The sequence below is a fragment of the Linepithema humile genome, chromosome 4 (assembly GCF_040581485.1).
Source record: "Linepithema humile isolate Giens D197 chromosome 4, Lhum_UNIL_v1.0, whole genome shotgun sequence".
Lineage (NCBI taxonomy): Eukaryota > Metazoa > Arthropoda > Insecta > Hymenoptera > Formicidae > Linepithema > Linepithema humile.
The window spans coordinates 4,480,536-4,503,311 of NC_090131.1; the positions used below are offsets into that span (position 1 = coordinate 4,480,536).

Below are 22,776 nucleotides of genomic sequence, written 5' to 3' on the forward strand. Positions count from 1 at the left end.
TAAGTTTAATGGTAGAAAAATGAATTAAGTAATTTTAATAAACTGGACACACTAGCGCGCACTATACGCGCCATTAATTTTTTTAGTTACAAAGAATTACTTGTTACATATAACTATGTTTAATGGAAATAATATTTTATCGCCATTATTTATATTGTATTATATCATCATTGTCGCAATTTGTAGTACTATTTAACATAAGTTTTGTTATTCACGTGTAAAAATGTATAAAAATTACTTAAACTTGTGATTAGATTATTACATAAATGTATAGTGTAGAATAATTCGATAATAAATTTTTATCAAATCAAGCATTACTTTTTGTAATATGTTTTTGATAAAGCAATTATTTGTCTTTCAGGCTACGAGCACACGTATCGTGGGCGGCATATGGTGGTTCTTCACTTTGATCATCATCTCGTCGTACACCGCAAATCTAGCAGCTTTCCTCACAGTGGAAAGAATGATCACGCCGATAGAGAACGCCGAAGATCTCGCCAGTCAGACCGATATCGCATACGGAACTCTCGATAGTGGAAGCACCATGACTTTCTTTAGGGTGATTAATGTGTTTTATCATCTATTCTGAATTGATGGAGGCTAGAATTAATACATTTGTGTATAGTATTATTCTGTATACCATTCATATAAAAATTTAATTTATGAATGGTTGCGTAAAATATTTTAGATCTCGAAAATCACTACAATAAATCACTAGTCGTCTTGTTAGTTTTATTAGTATAATAATTTCTTATATGCATTTTTATAATATGCAACATATTATTAACAACAGCATTTTTAATCGGATTCATAAAACCATGTGATTATTTCTGATATAATTCTAAGCTACAAAAAAATGAAACTCTTTTCTGTAATAAAAAATGTTAAAAAAGTATATTTTTTAAATGGCGCAAGAGTTATACCTTGTTCAGCTTGTATGCAGATCGGCCCTATTGTATACTAATATTCCTTTTATCGCAAGTTTGTGTCAAATTTATGGCCCGTTGATATTGGGCAATTATAGCGCGATGTAGTTGCGCGATCGATACAAAGGTAATTATTTTGCAATTATTATGATAATCACTTCTGTTCGCATAAAGATGGGAGAAGAGTTATCACGTTCCGTCTTCCGCGCCAGTTTAAAGAGAAACTTTCTTTAGTAGTTAATTATAAAATAATATTTGCCGATCTATGTGACAACACACGATATTACAATAATGTTACAATGACAAATATTATAATGAATGCACAATCTGTGTTTGTACATTTAAAATTCTACCTTAAGGATTCAATGATCGAAACGTACAAGAAAATGTGGCGTTTCATGGAGAACAAGAAGCCTTCGGTATTTGTTCCGACTTACGAGGAGGGTATTCAGCGAGTTCTTCAAGGCGACTACGCCTTTTTAATGGAATCGACCATGCTGGATTATATCGTCCAGAGAGACTGCAACCTCACGCAAATCGGCGGTCTTTTGGACACCAAGGGATATGGAATTGCCACGCCCATGGGTGAGTAAGCGATCAGTTTTCGATCATTCGGCATTTATTTTTATCCCGAAAATTTTTATCCCTATCTTTTATATTGCAATCTATAAGCCTATTAATCGATATTGATATTTTTTTTTAATCCTGTTATTTTTAGCGAGCCGTTTATAATCGACAACTTGTTCCAAAAAAGTTTTCAATTCAATTCGCTATTTGCCAATTTATTTTTATTTTCAGATATAAAGAGAAAAAGGTCTGCTATTTTCAATATTTATACCATGTGTTTAAACAGTTTTAAAAATAATTTGTTTATATTTGATGTTAAATAATACACGAATAAAGCGAATAGCGTAATTTTATTTCCCAGTAGACAAATCTTATAAATTACTCACTACGTTTATCGCGCAATGGCGTTCACGTCTCCCGAAAAATTCCGCAGGCTCGCCATGGAGGGACAAAATATCTCTGGCAATTCTGGAATTGCAAGAGAAGGGCGAAATTCAGATGTTGTATGACAAATGGTGGAAGAGTCCCGGGGATACTTGCATGAAGACGGAAAAGGGAAAGGAGAGCAAAGCCAACGCTCTAGGCGTCGACAACATAGGTGAGCGCTTCTCCCCCAGAATAGTACATAAGGTCTAAATTATACGCGCCATGAGTTCCGTCGTAAAGTCATAACTTAAAGACGCCTTGTTATCGTCGCGAGCATCTTTTATTATCGTCATTACCTTATTATTCTCGCAAAAATGTCCGTTGGGCATAAATTTTTCTGCAAAAAGCACCGCGCGCTCTTCGATCAATTATTCCATTAACTTTGCCCAACTTTTCCAATAACTGCAAATTTAATTGCGCATTTTTTAGAGACATTTCGCAGTTGACTATTGGAAGGTTTGAGTATAAAAAGCTCGTTTTAATCAATCCTAAAAATTCTATCAGTTACAAATTAATATTTAGATTACAGCTGTAAATTCTTTACTACGAAATCTTTAAATCATCATTTTGCCTCGTTTATTTTTGCATAATTGTTCAAGTTACGATTTATATAAATATAAATTAACGGACTTTTATTTCTGCACCGGTATTAAATATATCTCACGCGTTTGCCTAAGAATTTGTATGCTTTATTCCTTTTCAGGAGGAGTCTTCGTGGTCTTACTTTGCGGTTTGGCGTTTGCCGTGCTCATAGCGATTTTCGAGTTCTGCTACAATTCAAGGAGAAATGCATCGGCAGAACGGGTGAGTGCATCGACCTCAAAAACTAGCTCTGAAATATATTTCAATAAATCGTCGGTACATTCACATTGCACGATTCCATTCGCCGGCATCGGAATTTAAATTCGCGACTTTCTGAGTTCAACTTTCAAGCTACTCTTATTGAAAAGAATAAGAAGCTTTTCTAAGTAACATTTTCTTAAATTATCGCAGGTGGCTTAAAAATCATGACAACTACTCTGTACATTGTAGCGAAAGAGAAAGCGAAAAGATTGTGTTTTAATTTCCGAAAACATCTATTCAGGCAGATGATCGATTTGCTAGCCGGACACGATTTAAAGATACGCATGATCATAGATATAAGCATTGCATGACATTCTCTGAATTTTGTTTCATTGCTATACTACGGATTTCGTCGTATCAGCATGAGCTCATCGTCCATTGAAGCATGCCGCTTGACTGTAAGCATCTCAAATCCGATTGCGAACAAAGATCCGTTCCGCCAACGAAGAAACTTTTTACGAATTTGTCTGCTTCAGCAGAACTTCACAATTTCTTTATAATAATTATTTTTATATTACATGCTCTGCAAATCAATGCTGCTAATAATTTTTTTGTATGCCATATATAATACACAAGATGTCTCAGTACTAACAGAAAGTAGAGTTTCGAGTTAATTCTCCTTTTAATGAAAATTTCGAAAAAAATCAATGAAACCATGATTCTTAAAATAATAAATTAATTTGAGGCAAATTTAACGTTTTAAGAATTGGATCTCAATTTAAAGTAAAATCTAGTGAAAGCAAATTAGATGGCAATGAACATCTCGTTACTTATTTTCTATTTTTTTTTTCATGTTTCTTTAATAACTTATTGTTCAATAATTTCAAAAATTTTATGAAAGATAACATCATATTTGTGCATTTCTTGCTTTAATATTATGTACATACATCATGATAGATCTTAATGTGTTTTCTTTTCTAATTTTATTCTTTTCAATAACAACGTCAATATATACGAATATTATATTATTATGCGTTGCCGATATAGCAAAGGCCTCCGATTCCTCCGACGCCCACCTCCGGCTCTCTGCAGGGAATTTCCCAGGCCGTGCAACAACAGCAGCAGCAACAACAACAACAGTGCCAGCATCAACATCAGCATCAACAGCAGCAACAGTCGAATCAACAGCAAGAGTCACTCTGCTCGGAGATGGCACGCGAATTATGCCGTGCCTTACGCTGCCACGCATCGTCTCGACGACGACGTACCTGCGATAAATGCTCTACGCACGTGATCGGCTACCCGCCGGATAATCCCACTGCTACCCCCATAAACGGGATGAGGTCCCAGGTAAAAGTTCCCTTCTCGCTCGTTAATCAAGTCGAGTCATTCTATATATAAGTCAGTTTAATCAATCAAATCGCCTCTTTTCTCTGCAAACTTCTTTAATAAAACATAAGAAAAATAATTTACTTTTTTATTCAATGAATAGAAAACTTATACATATATGTTTTTTATATATAAATTATATTATAATATTTGGTAAGCCTAGAGCTTTATTGTAATGCATTGAAATCTCATACTTTAAAGAAAGAAACAGTCTGGAATGTTAAAATGCATTTTATTCATTTTTATGCTTTAGAATGTTATATAAAATATAGATATATTGTTACTTAAATATTAAATGCATTTATTTTTAATATTAGATCTGTAAACCATTTATTCAAAATAAATGTATAAAAATTTTCCGAATGCGTAAATTCTATCATACAAAACTTGCGGCTGTATTTATCCGAAATCGACTTCATCGCATTACGTCATAATTTCACTCGGAGAAATTTCCCTCCCTCCGGCATATCGTTATTCTGTTACATTTTATATTCACCGAGCTTTCATACTTCCATGTTCATTAAACTCATAATTACATTCAAATGTTCTTTAATTAACAGTGTATTCGGTGAGTGGATTTATTTCCCGTTAGGACAGACACGAAATTTATTATCTCTTCATTCTTCCCTAGCGTATAATTCAATATTACGAAGTAGAAATTTTATCGGCGAGCAATTAAAGGATTAACAAAATTTCATTGAATTTTGTTAACAGCGTTTCGTTAGCCGCACTGCTTTAGCGATTAATGCGATTAGTTACGGTAATTGCTGTTGAAATACTGGCCTTTCGATTATAGAGTTACAGAACCGGCAACAAGTTTCAAAAACATTAATAAATGGTTTATTATGAATTAAATTAAATATGTCAAATAAATTAAATAAGCTAAATAAAGTTCAATTAAGTTATGTATAATAATAAGATAATACTCACATGATTAAATATTAATTTAATTATTATTTAATATTAAATAGAGTGGTATTTCTCAAAACATTATATATTTAGGAAGGACAAAAATATACTGATGATATGATATGATATTATGTTAAAATTTTTGATTTTTCAATCGGTTATTTATTTTTATAATTTTTGAAAGATATAATGCCGCAGTACGCTAATTATTATTGTTTCAAACTTTACAGAGAAGCAGCCTGGCCGTAGTCGAACTGCCTCCACACATCCACATGCATCATCACGCACCGCCGCACGATTATGACGGCAATTAGAAGAATATTTCCAGCAAGGCAAATCATGACATTAGTTGTAACCCAAGAATAAGTACAAAGCGTATCACGCGTCATGAAAAGCAGTTATAATCGATTCGTTGATAGACAATGTCGAATGCATCGCCATTCACTTAGAAAAGTTTGCACAATATTAATAAACGTTAAAACGTTTTGTCGTCGATATGCGCGAAAAGAGCTTAAAACACATTTGTAAATCCATATGCGCTGCTTTTTCGCACTTTTGATAATCTCGGCGAAATCGACGCGACATTGGTCGATAAAGCGATATAATGGCAGCTCTGAAATGATTTTTCTCGACCGCAAATTTTGTACGATTAATCAATCTACAAAACAGTTATAATTGTTCTTAGGTAGAATGCCGCTTTATTAAAATATGTCGCGATACCACGATCCAACATCACCAGGATACTGAAAAAATCTTAAATTAAAAAATTGCAGCGAATCCATGTACATATATTAATTTCCGATCGTGCCGAAGGAAATTTCCTTCGACGTGATTTGAGCAAGATCGATGTTATAACGGCGACTTAAATACTTTAAAAGCACTTAACGCTGTTTCTCAACAAGTTTTAACACCAAATTGAATATTTTGCGTAAATGGACTGTAAATTGATTTATTTCCAAAATCATTTTTTCATCGAAATTGATATCACTATAAATGCAAGTGCAATTTATTTAAAAAATTTATAGAGTACAAGACAAACGTGTGTGAAAATTATTCATTCTCTATTCCTCTTTTTAAAAATTGTAAAAATTTGGTGAAATAATTTTCCCTGAAGATTTTATCTTTACAGTCCTTATTTATGTCAAGTTTTCAATTTTTGCGGAACGATCGCTTCGAGATAACGATTATGGCACTAGACCCAATTTTACTTCAACTGATACGATATCAGTTCAATTAAGAGAGTAGTACGCTGAACCTACAGATAGACGATGAACAATCCTTCCGTCCTACATCCAGAGAACTGAACCATCTAATGTAATCTACGATGCCGATCACCGATATCCTCGCCATCGAGCACGTTCACACTACTCTCACACGAGATCCAAAAGCGTTCCATGCACAGAACAATATTTGAGTATACGCCCTAAATGAGTTCTCTGTCTACGAGGCTGCCTAAAATGTAAGGTGTGTGTACTTGCAAAGTCTGTAAATATTGCCGCAAAAAAAAGTCAGCAATGAAGTTCGTATCGGGAGTATTTTATGCAAAAGTGGACGAGTGAGAAATTGTTAGCGCTAATCGAGTACAATTTAGATGTTTGGTGTAATGTAATGTGTGCTGTAATATGCTGATAGTCGGCGAATAAATGTAAGATGAGAGAACAGGCATCATTGTTTTCCTTCTAAATCTCTACATCAGTTATTAATTGGAAATTTATAATTTAAAAAATAATGAAAATTAGAAGAAAATAACGTCATATTAATTCTATTTTTAAATAAATTCTAATAGAAACATTCTAATAAAAAATATATTTTGTAAATATGTATATACAATATATATATTATTTAACTAAATATAAAATAACAATTATATATTTAAAGATTTTGGTTTTTATATTTAAAATTAAATTATATTTTTATAAGTAATATTTATATAAATTAAAAAAATGCATAACTACTTAATATAATTATCAATTTTTATGATAGTCTGCACAGTTTAGTGTCATAAAAAAAATCTTCGTAAAAAAATACGTCTGCCTTGATATCGACTTGTATTACTTGCTTATATTACTCGGTAAGTATCATTAAATTTTAGCGCGGTAATTAAACAAATCCACAGCTCCACGCCTTTCTGTTTGGGCTGATCTTAATTATATTAAAATACTCTCAAAGTATTCTGAAATAATTCATATGTCTTGTTTAAAATTGCTAGAAATAATTAAAATTAGAAAATTAAAAAAAAGAACGACAGGAATAAATTGCAAGCTCTTAAATCTTCTTATATCGCTGAAAAGTAGCGTTTCAGATGAGTCTTAGGGTACAAAATGCAGGAACTACTCTGAATTGCGTTTTTTTTTTTATATAACATCATTTATTAAGGGATAAAATAAATGACAAATAACATATCACTTATATGAAACTATAATATTTCTTAATGTTCATTATTCGTTATGATATAAAAGAAATCACATCACATACGACCCCCCAGCTTTGCCGCGTGCACAGCGACATACGCTCGAATCTTCGCGTTCAATATACGACAAAACCGACAACCTGCGTTTATCGCTAAGAACGCGCATACAGTGGGAACTGAAATTTCACGGAATTCTCAACTGGACCTCGAGGGGTCGCGAGAACTCGCGTCGGTCTATGATAAGATTAGGCTACGACCGCGACGCTTAATCAAATCAAGATGACCGAGATGTTACGGCGAGCTTCGCCAGAGAGAAATTCCTTCTGATCGAAATTGTTCCCACAATCTCTTCCTCGTCGATGAAATCAATGGATTTGTTATATCGAGGAACATTCCTTAATCACGGCATCACTATTTCGGAGATTAAATAACAAGCACAAGAAAAAGTTTCTTCTCTTATCAATGCTTTCAAACGCCAATCGTCTCCGAAATATCGATGCGTGATTAAAGAATATCTTCAACGACAGTAATCCGCTTAATCGTTAGGGGGGCCTGGTCAAATCACTTGTAATTATCACACAATCATTCCTGATACGGTGGCATGTACTATTTTAATATGCTTTTTGTGACTTTCGGAGGTGGACTCTCGGCTGTGCACAATCTGTGCATTTTTCTTTTCTCTCTCTCTCTCTTTCATCCTCTCTCTCTCTCTCTTTCTCTTACACCCTTTCTCGCTCTGTCACACACACTTATTTTTTTCTGTTGAGAGCTTGAATTCGCTCAAGACGGTTGGACGACGAGTTTACAGCTGATTCAATATCTATATACACATATATTTTCCTTTTTCTTTATTTCTTAAAAATTCTCTCCGCCGCACGCGCACCTTCTCGCTCCGCTCTCTATCAATTTTCTCTTTTTCTCTGTGGTCGTCCACCTCCAGGATTCTCACTATATACCTTACCGAAGCGTCAACTCGACTCAAAATTTCGACACGCCCTACCTCGCTTGTTCAAGAAGCAGAGAGAAACAGAGGCAAGAACGAGACGCACAATCAGACAATGGAACGCGACTGGGGAATCCTTGTGCTTTTCTAATCTACACGGATAATACAAACATTTAAAATGCATTTGAAAGACTTTTTGAACTTTCAGATGTTTAAGAGGCACCGTAAAGGTGTGAGTGGGCCTTTTAAGTATCTTTGGACCTCGCGGCGATTTTGTGCAAAAATTAGATCAGCACTCGGTGTCTGATTGTACTCTTGTCTACAGGAGAGCGTTCACTTGAACGCTGCACACGATTTCATTGCTCCTGCGCTAAAATCTCGGGGTTTTTCAGTTCTATTTCTTTCTCTTTCTCTCTGTCTCTCCCTCTATCTCATTCTTCTATCCGTGCCTCTCTCCTTAGAATTATCGCAAAATTATGATTTGCCTCAAAATGTGTGACTCGCCGCAGCAGCATTCGCACGCAGCTTCGACGAAGTTCTCATATTTAAGATAAAAAAAAAAAGGTCAATGACGCGAAAGATATGGAGTAAGATGTTAAAAACGTTCCCTCGTTACAACGATAACTCTCTTTCTGTTTACAGATCGCGTATTCCTCCTTTCTCCTTTTGTCTCTCCTTCTCGCTTATTTTCCCTTTCTCGCGATTACTATATTATGAGATCAATCCGCGTACACAGCTATCGCGAACAAAGTTGAAAGTGAAAAAATAACTGAAAAGATATAATCAAGGCTTACAAACAACAGACTTGTTCGACAAGATATAGGATAGACAAAGAGTCAAAGAGAAGGAAATAAAAAGAGATTTTAAAAGAAGGAAAAAGAAAAAAAAAGAGAAATAAATTTAGAAAAAGCAGAAAAAACTGAATTCTATTTCCCAAGATCCACGTCGCGTCTCGTTTGGAGTACGATAAATAAATAAAATTTTGTATAAAATTTAGTTTTATGTGTATCATTGCTTTTATAAAATATGAAAAGCTGAAGTAGGTCTCGATATTGATGTAATTTTCGGCGAAGATATCGATTCTTGCGAAAACGATATCTTTCTCATTGATTACAAATTTTGAAAACACATATCGAAACCTGTATCAATACATACATTTACCCATTGCGAAATAAAAAAGATCGGAATTGCATAAAATAATTATGAATGCCGGATGATATTGTGACTTATAAAATAAATGCAGGAAAAATTTTGTTCTCTCTACAAATATTCTAACGCGATCAAATAAAACATCTTAAGATAAATCAAATAAAATACGTATGTGCGATAATATTTAAAACATATCGAAATCTGTGATTATAGAAGAATATTCTTTTTCTGATTGTGTTTCATTTAAATTAATTTATATATTCATATATAAACTTTGAGTGATTTCAAAATGTTTCTTTTATATCTCTGATTGTAACTGTGAAGTCTCGCGTCGTGATCCTAATTAGAAAATAATCTTTGAAAATTCAATGATCACGATGTTGCATTTCTTTCGACGATTCTCTATTAATAACTCGACAGATGATATATCAAAAGTACGAAAAAGAGAAGAGAGAAAAAGATGCATAGATAAAGAAAAGAAAATGGAAAAAAGAGAAAGAGAAGTAGAGCTCGAAGCGAAATAATTAAAAAAAAAAAGGGAGAGAAAAAAAATTGAAAATACTGTCGTTAGCGCGACAAACTGCGAGCGTTTGCCGCATCGGGTCGCAAAATCGCTTTTTCCTCGCCATCCTGTTCTCTCGTGAACAATGGCAAGGGCACGATACACAAAATAAAGTGAGAAAAAGTTCGATCGCCAAAAAGTTTTGGTTCCGCCGACTCGGCTATTCCGCTTTGGCGAGACGAGCTCTAAGCGATGATCGTAAAAGACGCGTTTTTTTTGTATTTTAAACTCCCGGAGTGATATGTAGAGATGTTGTTGAAGGAAAAAAAAGACGCGTCACTCTGTTGGTCGAAAGGACTCGCTGTTACTATCCATTGGTTCCGCATTGTTCGAACGATCCGCGTACACATGTGTGCGTATAGGCTGCATACATTGTACTCTGGAACGCGATTTTACAACGCCAGAATAAATCTGCCTGCGAGATGTCATAAGAACTGTCATTCAGCTTTGCTTCTGACAGGCAAAGAGATAAATAGGATCGGAACCGGCGTAATCTCGGCAAACCTATGTTTTGACATTGTAGAGGCGAATCTAATTTTGATGATATTTCTTCCGGACGATTAATTCAAGAAAGGGAAGCGTGGGATTAATTGAAAAATGAAAGGAAAAGTTTTCGTAAAATAATGCGAGCGGCACATTTCTAAAATTTCGCTTGGAAGTCTATTATTTTGTAAAAAGGACTACTTGATATAGCGTTATATTAAAAATTATATATTTTATGCGTATATATATAAAATATATATTATATAAATTCTGTATTTACATATATATATATATGTGTATGTTAAATTTGGTATTCATATCGAATAAAACTTATATTTCTGTGCCTACTCAAAACTCGAAATGCCGTAACTCACCGAAATTACACGAGTTTCAATTTCTGGCGTGTCTTTTTGCTCACTGTGCGTCGATTTGTGGCCGACAGTTCGCCAAATTAAGACCGCGGGATTGTCGGAGAACGAATGTCGTGTTCCAAAGTACCGATATTTTGTCGCCGGACACACATTGAATAAATCAATGATTTGTATACGCACACAAACGTACACATAACGCAAACGCGCTTACACACACGCGCGCGCGCGCACACACACACACATACACAATTATATAATAAGGAGACACCATAATTACAAACGCTACACGTAGAATCATCAAACTTCCGGTTAAGGACGCATATTATACGCGCAACGCCATGCACACAGTCTCTCTCGCTCTCCTCTGTCTTTCTCTCCCTCCTCCTCTTCTCTTCTCTCCCTCTCACTCTCTTCTCTCTCGCCGAGTTAATCGTATATATTTTTTTATGTGTATGTGTGTTATACATATATATAGATATATGCGATCACAGAACACGTATAATTCGCGTGTAATGGTTGTGCCACGTTCTCCATCTGCTCTGTGTGTGTGTGTATATATGTTTGTATGTATGTATGTGTGTTTTTATGTGTATTATGTTTGTGTATGTACCTTACGATCTATTATAAGGATTTGATTTTAAACAGCCTCTCCTCCATCCTACTCGCACGCAACGCTTTGACGCCGAGTGAACGGCGTCCTCGCTGCTGTCGCAACGATCGCAATCAATCGCCGAGAAAAGGGACAGGGTTCCGTCAGTCGTGCGTCGCATCCGCCATCGCTCTATTAAATTCCCCCTCCCCCCACTCTCTCTCTCTTTTTTCTTTCTCTTCCTCTCTATAGTGTTTTATTAGAACGCTACGACGAAGGCATGAAAATTCGTTGATAAGCGCGTGATGCCGCACGAGAGATTTGGTGTTCTCATGGTGGTCGGTCAGTTCTCGCGGTAGCGTTTCGTCGCACACGCACGACTCGGATGATCCCGACTCAAGGCTCTCCAAAGCCACCCTTTTCTCTTCATCAAAAATGTAAGCCATATCGCACAGGGCGCATAAAAACGATTTTTTTCTTTCTTTCTTTGTCTGAGACGACAATCAAATTTCCCTCCAGTAAGCTTGTCGCAAACGCGACACGTTCGCGATGCGGAAGCAGAGATCCACGCCTTTGTCATTCCCATGAATTTTGCAGTGAACCCGTCTCTCTTCCGCATCGCTTCGCGCCGACTTTAACCCCTCCCATTGCCGCGATGAATGTTAATCCAGAAAAGCAATTTACTCGAAACACAGATTAAAGTTTAAATGGCGAAAGGGTTAAAGCGAGTTTGCGACGCTCTCGCGTGTTCCGACGAATGACAGCGGCGCGTCATCCCCGCGGTAAATAAACACAGCCGATAGGCATTGCTTCTCTCAGCGATCGCGTGCGTGTGCCGGAGCGTGCGCATGCTGCACGCGCGCGCACGCACGCGACCATGGATCGTCCTACAATCTAAGGTTTGCTCGACACACGCGTAATGACAAATGGTGGATAGATACAATTTTTATGTTAGCTTTCACGTTTTACAATCCGAGTCGAAATTTTATTCCTAATTTCAACCTCTACTTTTACACGTTTTACGGATTCTGGAGGATTTTGATGGGTTTCATTTATATGAGGTCTGTCCGGAAAGTATCCGACCTTGGCTCGTACAGACGAGTTGCAACATCCTTCAAAGTAGTCCCCATTTGACTCAACAAGCCTCTTCCAACGATGTTTCCACTTTTCAAAACAATCTTGAAAGCCAGCTTTCGGAATATTCTTAAGCGCATTCGTCGCATTTTTTTTTTTGTATGGTGTCAACATCATCAAACCGCTCACCTTTTTAATGGTATTTTCAATTTTTGGAAGAGCCAAAAGTCACATAGAGCTATATCTGGGCTGTATGAACGTTGACGAACCTGTGCAATGTGGTGTTTTGTTAAATATTGTTGAACTAACATGAACTAAATGCGATGAATGTGCTCGTTGCTCAACGCGCTCCGTCATTTTCAGCGATCGAAAGATCGAAAAATGTGACGAACACGATAATGGGGTGTACAAATAAAGGCATGCTGCTTGTATACTAAAGATCACGTGGCCTTAGAACTGGCTAGGGACGCTCGTGAGGCTTCACTCGTTACACTAATGGCGCTTGGGCGCCTTTGCGCGAAGCTAAGTCGGATACTTTGAGACAGACCTCGTATAAAAACATGTATGTATCGTATAGTATTTGCTCCTATTTTGTTGCTCAAATAGGCAGTAAACGAACTGTTTCCCATTATGAGGTTTAAAAGAGGAATTTCGGTATGCTCTGTATATCTAAATTTGGATTTCCTAGAATAGAAGGAGTGATAAGTTTTGTTCTAAGAGATCTTTAACTGTAGTCCAATCGGTACACTTTCTATTAGGGATGCACCGAATAGTGATTTTACCGGATAGCCGGATATAGGATAAACGTATACTCTCGCGACTGGATACCAGATAATCCGGCTGGACACTATTTTTTCGGATAAACCGGATATTATCCGGCAGAAACATTCCAATATTTAAAAAATGGAGTTAATTATCAATTAAATAAAGAAAACAAAATATTATTATTTACTTTAAAATAATATTTTTTTGTCAATTCTCTTGATTGTTAAACAGTTATTAAAAATAAAAATTAGCATTTCTGCATTGTCTGGATGTAATTTATTTCGATTGTCTGTGTAAACGTTCCCTGCGGAACTAAATAGTCTTTCTGAATTTACTGAAGAAGGTGGAGCACTTAAATATTTCAAAACAAGATTTTTTAAATTTGGAAATTCAAAATGATGTTTTTTCCACCACGATATGGGATTATCTGTCCTTTTTGTTAGCGGTAATACTAAATATTTCTCAAGTTCAATTTGATATTTGCCTTTTTTTCTTAGATCTGTCACTAAGCTTTCTTTAAAATTCAACTTGTCCATCAGCTATTTCTTCGGTAATACTCGCATTAGTCGCATTTGGACTTTCGGTATCCGGCCGGATAAAAGAAAATATCCGGCTATCCAGTATTATTCGGCAGAGGCTGGATAATACAGGATAACCGGATACATATTCGGTATCCGGTGCATCCCTACTTTCTATGCAGTTGGTGTAATAAACCGCTAAAATCGGAGCTTTCGTAAGTTTAGTTTTAAGTATTTTAAATGCTTTGTACTCCGTTTCTCCGAATCGAAACGTCGCGTTTGCCTATGTCAAGTCATAAAGAGGTTTAGCAATTGATGCAAAATGTTCGACAAATTTTCTAAAATAAGAGCGGAGTCCAAGAAAACTACGTACATCACGCGTGTTTTTAGGAATTGGAAACTTTTCGACTGTTTCGACACCATTTCTCGTCGGCTTCACGCCTTGTTCCGAAACCATGTTGAAAATGGAAATAGAAATCGGGTAATGGTCACTACCCCAAAAATCGTCGATCACTTCCCAACGTGAACCTAACAAACTGTTCGTAATAGTGATGGGTGTAACCTGTTGTGTTTACAAAACGTCAACGAACTGTTTGCTATAAAAACTGTTTGAAAAACATTTTTTTTAAATTGCTTTATTCTTTAACACTGACTAATATAAAACAATTTTTTTAACAGGTCAATGAACTTTCTGTCAAAAAATGAGTTTACAACTAGACTTAAAGCCCTACTCACTAGCAGTGATTAAGGTCATGCGTACACGAGTGACGAAAACACGACAAAGACGACGCGATAGCCAATCAATTTTTCTATAAGCGAAAAATTGACTGGCGCGTCACGTCTTGCCGCGCGACAAGCGTTAACGAGTCCTGTGTGCCACAGGCCTACGTCTAAGATTCAACTGTTTTTGTTTGTTCGAAAAAAACAGTTCATTAGTTTTTTGTTAAAAAACAGTTTTGTCAAACAGTTTTGTCAAACAGTTTTGTCAAACAGTTTGGCGTTTTTATACCCACCACAGTTCGTAATGAAGCCAGAAGTTAAATAGGTTCAAGATAGAGGGTAATGTGACTTGCCAAATTAGGCATTAGATTGAACATTTTGGTCGAAAGTAGGTGTTAGATTGAACATTAAGGTCGAAAATAAGAGAAAAATTTCGACTCGAAAAGATAGAATTGTCGAAATAAAAAAAAATGAAGATAAAACGCATACTATATGTACAGCGCGACCGGAAAAGATAATTTCTCGGTTCGTTCGTCGTTCAACGCGCATCACGCAACTCGCCGAGAAATCGATGCTTCCGATAAACCCGACGCGGCGTGAGCCGAGCGCAACGAAAGCGGAGGACTCCGAGTACGAGTCGCGGACTCGAGATAAGTCCGCTTGAGATCGCGATAAACGGATTCCAGCGTTAATAGATTTCTTAATTTAATCTTACAATTAATTCTCCACTCCCTCGACAAGTGATTCGAGAAAAGAACGCAAGAGAAAAAAAAATAAGAGAAATCGCGCGGAACTACGAACATTTCCGTCTCGCTTGATGTATGGACGCGCGCGAAAGATACGGATGCGCGCGAAAGATCGAAATGTAGCGCGATAAAAAAAACGTGTATGTGTCTGTGTGTGTGTATAATGTGTGAAATTACAAGCGCGACGCGAAAGCTTCTAACAGGCGAGAGCAAACTTTTTAACAGATCTGAAACGTAAACGAAACGCACAAATAACAGTCTGCTACGATGTCGAACGTAGAAAAATACAAGTATCTATGTACAAAACACATTATAAATCTCTCCTCTCCTTGTCATCCCCGTCTTCCTGTCTGTTCGCTCGACTTCCTCTTCCCCCTTTCCGTCCAATCCCCCGATCTTTTCCCTGAACGCGCGGGATAACAGCCCTATCCCGTCACTCACTATATACTTTATCACGCGAATAGACAAAACTGAAACATACGATCGACATGTTTGTGAGTCGCTCGAGGAACGAAGATGCGCCGGATTCGCGCGATCCTGGTGCGCCACTGGACGAAGAATCGCGCCGGGAGAGCCGAATGATCCGGCGCTGCGATCCTCCGCTTCTCCCTCGATCGGCGCATCGTCCTCTTCTTCCCCTTCCTTTGCTCCATCCGTTATCGCCCCTTCAGTGTTTATTGAAGAAACGCGATTGCTCTCTCTCTCTCTCTCTCTCTCTCTCTCTCTCTCTCTCTCTCTCTCTCATCGCTGCGACTTACTCGATGATAAACCGGCCATACGATAGCGCGTACAATGTGTGTGATGTTCCGTGTATGAGACTCGATGATATCGCGCTCGCTCGTTCCTTCCACGCCGTGCACCGCGAATCCACGGCGCGTGAAAACAAATCGACAAATTGTAGACTGACAGACAGCAAACAGACGAGGGGGCGACGCGGCACTCCGCTTTAGGTCATATACCGCATCACGGCACGAAGGGCATACAGCAGTTCCGCTTGCATGCGAGCCTCTAAAATCATCAGATTCACGTGGACCTGAAAAATAACGAAAGCGTTATACCTCGCGTTCGCCGCTTATCTCGGCTTTTTTCCCCGCTGCTCTCGCCTATGCAGAAATAACTTTCTCTCGCATTTATGTCTGTCGTGTGCTATAAAAAAGTTCTTACATTTATGTCTTTTATTTTATAAAACAAACTTTATCAAGAATACTAAGTGGTTAATTCTTTATGCACAATGTGTTTATGAGCGAATGTTAATCTGCTATCGCACCAACTAAGAGGCTATTTTTAGCTGGGCTTGGCGAGTGCTTCGTACTCAACTGTAAAGCTCATTTGCATAAATCGCTGGTTCATTTAAATTTCTACCAGATCTGACATTTCAAAGTGGAAGGCGCGACTTTATCGCATTTCTATCAGGGGGAATTGTATATACCCTGAGTCATTGTTTCATTTCGAAATAAAAAGATGTTTATTCGACGAGTCATTTTACTTTTCAATCGAATTACTTCGATCGAACGGAATATCCATTTGGAAATACACTCACCTTTTCGCTGTGTTTGAACTCTCTCATGACACGATCGTAATCCCTCTTGGTGACGCGCTCCGGATAGCAAACGGCGCTCTTAATGAAGGTTTTGAGGCTGCGCTCGAGCAATTGGTTCACCTCGTTGTAATCATAATCGTCGTGCCTGATGCCGAACATACACTGTATGTAGTTCCATATCGCTCGACGGAAGCGCGACGTGTCGACCTTGCTGTGCGTACCCATGGTGTAGTACGTCAGGTTGTACGCGGTCTTGAACTTGTCATCGAGAAGATTGCCGACGTCGTTGTACAGACGATTCACCAGAGAGTAGCCGTGATCGTCCCAGGAGTAATCCTGAACGCGGAAGGTCGGTATGTCGTTCAGCTGACCGCGCTGCAAGAAAAAAGAATCGCGTTGAAGGAGATAAAACGGCGCCAACAGGCGCAAAAAAGAGGACTGCGTTTAGAAAAGGTCATGAAAGACGACAAAGTTGTGTGGGGAAAAAAGAAAAAAAGAAAACAAAGTGGATATTATACTTGATTTATCCGGAGAGGCGACTTTTTATCTCGCATATTAATGCGCGGCGTGAGCGCCACGACTGCCTCTCCTTCGTCAGGCCGTCTTAAGTCAGGCGGCCGATGCACAATGTTGTCGCGCGGTAAATATTCATCGCAGTTACGCGAGCGAGCCGAGCAGCGCCGGTGCTGCTTAAATATTCATGGATGAGCTACAAATTACCTTGGAATATCTTTTCGGTGCTAATCCATTACGCTTACACACGAAACAACGCGCCGCTGAATAATAGGGAGAGATTGCGAACAGCGCTGGCGTTTATTAACACAAATGAACAAAGTCCAATGAAGATACGGTTTTACAGTTAGCGGCGGGGGAGTTACGGGAGGCTCACCTTGGCGAAATCCTGATAGATGAAAGTGGGATCCTCAATAAATAGACCGATGTCCGAGTCGAGGACCGTGGTGTTCCGCTGCGGCGCCGCGGCCAGTTCGGCCGACTGCGTCTCAACGGTCTCGAATCTTTTGGATAGCTCCTCCTGCGTGATCTGGTGGGACTCGGACTTCTCCGAGAGACGTTTCATACGTTCCATTAGAGTCTCCACACCGACCTCCTGCTCGCCGACTATGCTCGGTGACGACGGCGGCGACGGCATGGTTTCTGCGTGAACGGAGATGACTTGATATCGCGGAGCTGCATACAATTTTCACGGCGCGATAAGCACACGTGAGCTAGATGTGTGTGTGTGTGTGCATATTATAACTCGAGAAACTCGTTTTCTCGCGGTAAGTCAAATTACAAAAATTATTTTCAAGATTAAGCGTTGTTCTCAACCTGAATCATTCTCGCGCGCTCAATAGAGCGTGAATTTTGAGAACAGATAACTGTAACTCCAAAACATATTTCTCGAGTTACAATAATTTCATTCCGCCGACTATTTATCAGTGTCGATATAATATTTAAATATGATACTCACCGATCTTGCCGTCGCTGTTCGGGATCTTCTTAGGACTGCTGGTGAGATTATCTTTGGCAGGCGGAACCGCCTTACTGCTGTCCTGAATGTTCTTGTAATGATGGCCGGTGACGTTGTCCAGCTCCTCATTAATTCCGCAAGAAAATACGAAAGACGACAGCGAGTGGAAGTGAGCTAGTAGGACGATCGCGTGGACAACCTCGCCCAAGGACCAGTTATCGTCGCCCTTGGCCAATTTCTAAAAATACACGTTGCGTTAATCGGCAGCTCCGCGAACAACACCACGATGATTTCGCGAACAATCCTCGCAAGTTCTGCTTCTTGCTTACCTCTATGTGCGATTTATTCAGAAGCCACGGTCTGTGGGCCAGGATCTTGTTGATCTCGTAGAGATCTTGCAGCCTCCTTGGAATCGATTTCAGGCCTTTCAACCACGAGGGATCGCCGTTCTGAAGAAGAAACTCTGTCTTCTGCAGGTTTATAAGGTAGCTACACTGGTGTCTACCGGCGGCCTGGAATCACACCAAGACAGATCACCAAACCTGTTCCCTCTCATTTATCTCTCGCTTTATTCGCGCGCGGTACTTAATGCCACCTTTCGTCCACCATGTAGTCATCTCTCGTATTCCGAGATTGTTGCCCATTAAGTCGTATGTCATTTTCGAAAGAATTTTCAAACCCTTAAATGGTCTTGAAAAAAGATTTGCAATTCTGCGGACATCCATTAATTGATTGACAAACACGAGACTTAATCGAAGGAGACAATAATTTATACGATAATCCACACAAAAATGTATAATTTATATAATATATACTCGTATGCATCGCGTAAATCTTAAATGTTTATAATGCCTTACGTCGAGTAATGTATTATTAAATACAGCCTAATCAATGCATCCCGCGGTGCATATTAAATCAACTAATTTATGGTCGCCGTTAAGCTTCGACGGCGCGCGGGCCCCGTAATCTAGATTATCGTGCTCACCTCAAGCTATACATCACAATAAGCAGATCTACAAGCCCACGGAATTAGCCCGCAGATAATGCCCGACGATAAGATACTACCCGCGGGGAAAATAAGCGCGAATAAAACGCCGAGCGATGCGCGCGAATCGACCGGGGAGAGCAATTTCGACCCGCGAGGAATTTCTATTCGAATCTCCATTCAGCGCCGGGCCGCCCCGCCGTCGCATGCATTATTGCCGTCGTTCGCACGTGTATTCGCGCGTACGTGTGCGTGCGATATCGCGCATCGCGCGCGATAAACGGTGGATTTCCCGTTGCACAAATTTTCGAGGACGAGCGTCGAAGTTATTGGCTCGATTTTGAGCACAGGCGGGCGCGAGGGGGGGAGGAGAGTGGAGAAAGAGGGGTGGCAATCGGCGTGCCGCAAGCGTTTTTCAATAACAAATTTCGATCGGCGGTGGAGGCGAATTGACGGCGACGTGATGATGCATCGGGGCGCAAAATTACGCGAGGTCGCGCGGCCGGCAATATCGCGCGTTATCGCGCGCACGATCGTTTCTAGGACGTGTCAAACGCATACCGTTTCAGGGATAAACGCACTGTGTTTAATCCCTCAACGACGTATCGAATAAATTCTCCAATTTTTGCATCAACGAAAACCAGAGAAGTCAAGTCTTTATCGTAGAGAGAATTAGTTTCGAGCTTGATTGAAAAACTAACTAAAAACTCAAATAATCGACGAATAAATATCGGTAATCGAATAATGTAATTAAAAAATATCACCGTACACACGAAAGAATCAAACATTGAAAAATCCGCTGATAAATCCACGTTTCCGTTGAATGCGATACAAAAACGTATAATCACGTGACCGATGTCAAAGGAAATGTAAACTTCCGCGCCATGAAAAATATATTCGATGATGCGGCTAGGTTTCCCGCGAAAAGGGAAAATCCACTTTTGCAAATTTAATATACATTTTTTTTTGTAGCCGCTGTTATTTGAGGGTTAAATCGCCTGACGCGAACTCGGCAGTGATCTATTTATTCGCACATGAGTAACTTTGCAAAGCCCGCGGGGCATGGAACGCGTCGGTTTAACATACCTGACTCGTCATTTTGTCAACCGGGAAATTTTGCGTAGGCGACGGGTGCAGCGCGATCCTGACGAGACCGATTGATCAACGTGACGGGACATGGTAATATCATGATAAAGAGCGGTAAGAGCGGATAAGAATGAAGAAAAAAGGGAAAATACAACGGAATAAAGGCACAGAAAGGCTGAAAGTGAGAACGAGAGGGGACGAAAGAAAGAGAGAGAATGCAATGAAGACACGCAACAAGACACGTGTTCGTCTTCAGAGCTACAAATCAATCGTATCAAGAGTCACGATAAGAGAAAATATATCGGTCTCGAGAAACATGGCGGATTTTCCTAGATAACGCGAAATAAAACTCATAATCTAATGATGTAATCTATTAATAATTTCGCTATTTATCAGTCTGACTGCGTGGGGCGATTTACGCCAACGAGATAGAAATTTCGCGATTTCGCAAGACGCGATGCACGTCGGCGTTATCAGTGCACATCGAGATTGATCGAAAAAAAAAAAAAAAAAGGTTAAAGTATCTGCATCTATCTTATCGCGTAATCGATCAGCAATCCAGATGCAGGCACAACGCCAAATTTATCGATTATGGAAATTTGAACGTTTATATCAGAGTTTCGCGAGGAACAATTGCCATAAAATATTTCGTTCGTCTCGAATTTACCAGGCAATGTTTCTGTTTTCTTTTCTTCTTCCGTCGCGGATTATCACGCGGCAAATTGGGAAAATAATTAAACATCGAAAATAGTATGTTACCTCAGCGCGGAGAAAACAATATGTACGCAAGCGTAATCATGCGCATGAGGGAAACATGTGTAATCGTATTTCAGAGCAGATAGCCGATATTGCGATATCGAGTCGCATAACCGTGATTGAGATATATCTTTACGAAAAACACATCCTGTTTTTTTTCAATCGTCGTACCTTTGATACCGCCGATAACCCCACGCTGTGAAATTACGGGCGGTGCGATAATGATAATTTCGCCGGAGCGTTTCGTCACGCGAAATTGACCCTCGCCTGATTCGTTTAATCAGAAAACCGTTTTCTACACGCTTTTATCGAGGAAAGCCGAGTGAGTTGGCAAATTTGTTAACTCTATTATAGTCATTGATAACAAACATTGATAATCAAATGCACTTTACACTCGCCTTAATTAACAGCCATAAATTCAATTCACGATAGCGAAAGATACTTATCGTCGACGACAGTCCGGTATATTTCCTTTCATTTAAGCCGTGCGTGACGCCTGAGATATCTCATCCGGACAATAATAGAATACAATTTCAAGAGTATCAGAATAAGCGGAAGGTGAAGCGGCAAAATTATTTCGTTGCAAATATTTATATTTCAAAAGTTTCTAGATTCTTACATAAATTATTTATCGCGATCTTTAATGCAGCGCGATGTAATCGGCTTTCTAAAAAGAGCCGAGCAAATTTTGAAGAAGCGAGTCCAAGCACACCGAATGAAATGTTTGTCCGTAGGAAAGCTGTTTTTCAGATACCTTATCATTTTATCGCGCTCATCCACGTGTGACCGGACTAACAATTTGCTTCGTCCGCGTCCCGCCCGCCCGAGATAAAGTGTTTTTCGATTGATCGTGCGCGTACAGGTGATATTTCGTCTATCGCACCGGTCTACCGGCAGGCCTCGCGGATTATCAAGCCGAGATAACTCGAAGATCGCGCTCCGAGATTGCGCGAGGAATGTATGACAATCAAATTTAAATTGAACAAATTCAAATATCGAAATAACACAAATACAGTTCTCGATCCGAGACCTGTCGAAATGTAATTTCAAGTTTACGAACTGCTCGTATTTGTCAGCTTAACGTGAAATCCAACGCACGATGATTCGCGTCTACGTATCCTTCAAAGGCGGAAGCTGCAACCTCAATATTCTATCCTGCAGAGATAGCAATTTTGCAGCGTGAAATTTTGCAATAAACAAAATCAGCTGCGACGAATGCTCGTCAAGCAGCCGTTAACTCGACAATTCAGAGTAAAGAACCAGTTTGCAGAATCTGCATACCCGCTCTCGCATTTAAGCCGCGAGTGTCTAACAACAGAGTTCTCGCTGGTTTTATACTTAACATACATCCACGGAAATGCATTCAATTGCCAATTATGCATTGGCTAATCCGGGCTCGCCTCTAAAGAAGAAATAAGATCTTAATCGAGGAACGAGTTCTTTGACAAGCTGTCTCAATTTTACAGAGAGAGCTAAAAAAAACCGAAATCCAATAAACTTGCTTCAATTGAAAACGGACTGCAAAAAACAAGCGAAAACACTCTCTGAAATTTTACGGAATATTTTTGTATTTATAATACGAAGAGCAAAAATATTGTATGGTGACGC

General features: G+C 38.9%; 4 protein-coding genes across 8 annotated transcripts in view; 3 read left to right on the forward strand and 1 right to left on the reverse strand.

Annotated features, from left to right (window-relative positions):
- The window catches only part of LOC136999396 (glutamate receptor ionotropic, kainate 2-like), a 157,724-nt gene extending 156,448 nt beyond the window's left edge, over nt 1-1,276 (forward strand). For both annotated transcript variants that reach the window (XM_067353353.1, XM_067353356.1), the window contains one exon: nt 362-1,276. In XM_067353353.1, the coding sequence (XP_067209454.1) occupies nt 362-589 (228 nt within the window). In that variant the 3' untranslated portion in view covers nt 590-1,276. The remainder of the gene's footprint in view (nt 1-361) is intronic.
- Nucleotides 1,277-1,312: 36 nt separating this feature from the next.
- Nucleotides 1,313-2,129, forward strand: LOC136999278 (glutamate receptor ionotropic, kainate 2-like). The gene is made up of 2 exons (XM_067352887.1): nt 1,313-1,511; nt 1,927-2,129. Exons 1-2 carry the CDS (start codon nt 1,313-1,315, stop codon nt 2,127-2,129), a joined length of 402 nt encoding a protein of 133 aa, XP_067208988.1.
- LOC136999397 (runt-related transcription factor 2-like) lies at nt 1,950-6,663 on the forward strand. Its single transcript, XM_067353360.1, has 5 exons — nt 1,950-2,091; nt 2,623-2,723; nt 3,124-3,160; nt 3,750-4,052; nt 5,231-6,663. The coding sequence occupies exons 2-5, from the start codon at nt 2,707-2,709 to the stop codon at nt 5,312-5,314; spliced, it is 441 nt and encodes a 146-aa protein (XP_067209461.1). The 5' UTR covers nt 1,950-2,091; nt 2,623-2,706; the 3' UTR covers nt 5,315-6,663.
- Nucleotides 6,664-7,345: 682 nt separating this feature from the next.
- The window catches only part of Sesn (Sestrin), a 173,299-nt gene continuing 157,868 nt past the window's right edge, over nt 7,346-22,776 (reverse strand). For 3 of the 4 annotated variants that reach the window (XM_012366505.2, XM_067353350.1, XM_067353351.1), the window contains 5 exons: nt 18,671-18,853; nt 18,342-18,579; nt 17,760-18,058; nt 16,871-17,245; nt 7,346-16,363 (listed from right to left, as the gene is read on the reverse strand). In XM_012366505.2, coding sequence (XP_012221928.2) covers nt 16,277-16,363; nt 16,871-17,245; nt 17,760-18,058; nt 18,342-18,579; nt 18,671-18,853 — 1,182 coding nt within the window. In that variant the 3' untranslated portion in view covers nt 7,346-16,276. The remainder of the gene's footprint in view (nt 16,364-16,870; nt 17,246-17,759; nt 18,059-18,341; nt 18,580-18,670; nt 18,854-22,776) is intronic. The other variant, XM_067353352.1, reaches the window with a different exon arrangement.

Coding starts and splice junctions, on each gene's coding strand:
- LOC136999397 (XM_067353360.1), top strand. Junction 3,161..3,749: donor TTGAAGCATGCCGCTTGACT/GTAAGCATCTCA, acceptor TTGCCGATATAG/CAAAGGCCTCCGATTCCTCC. Junction 4,053..5,230: donor TAAACGGGATGAGGTCCCAG/GTAAAAGTTCCC, acceptor CAAACTTTACAG/AGAAGCAGCCTGGCCGTAGT.
- LOC136999278 (XM_067352887.1), top strand. CDS start 1,313: ATGTGGCGTTTCATGGAGAACAAGAAGCCTTCGGTATTTGTTCCGACT. Junction 1,512..1,926: donor TGGAATTGCCACGCCCATGG/GTGAGTAAGCGA, acceptor AAAATTCCGCAG/GCTCGCCATGGAGGGACAAA.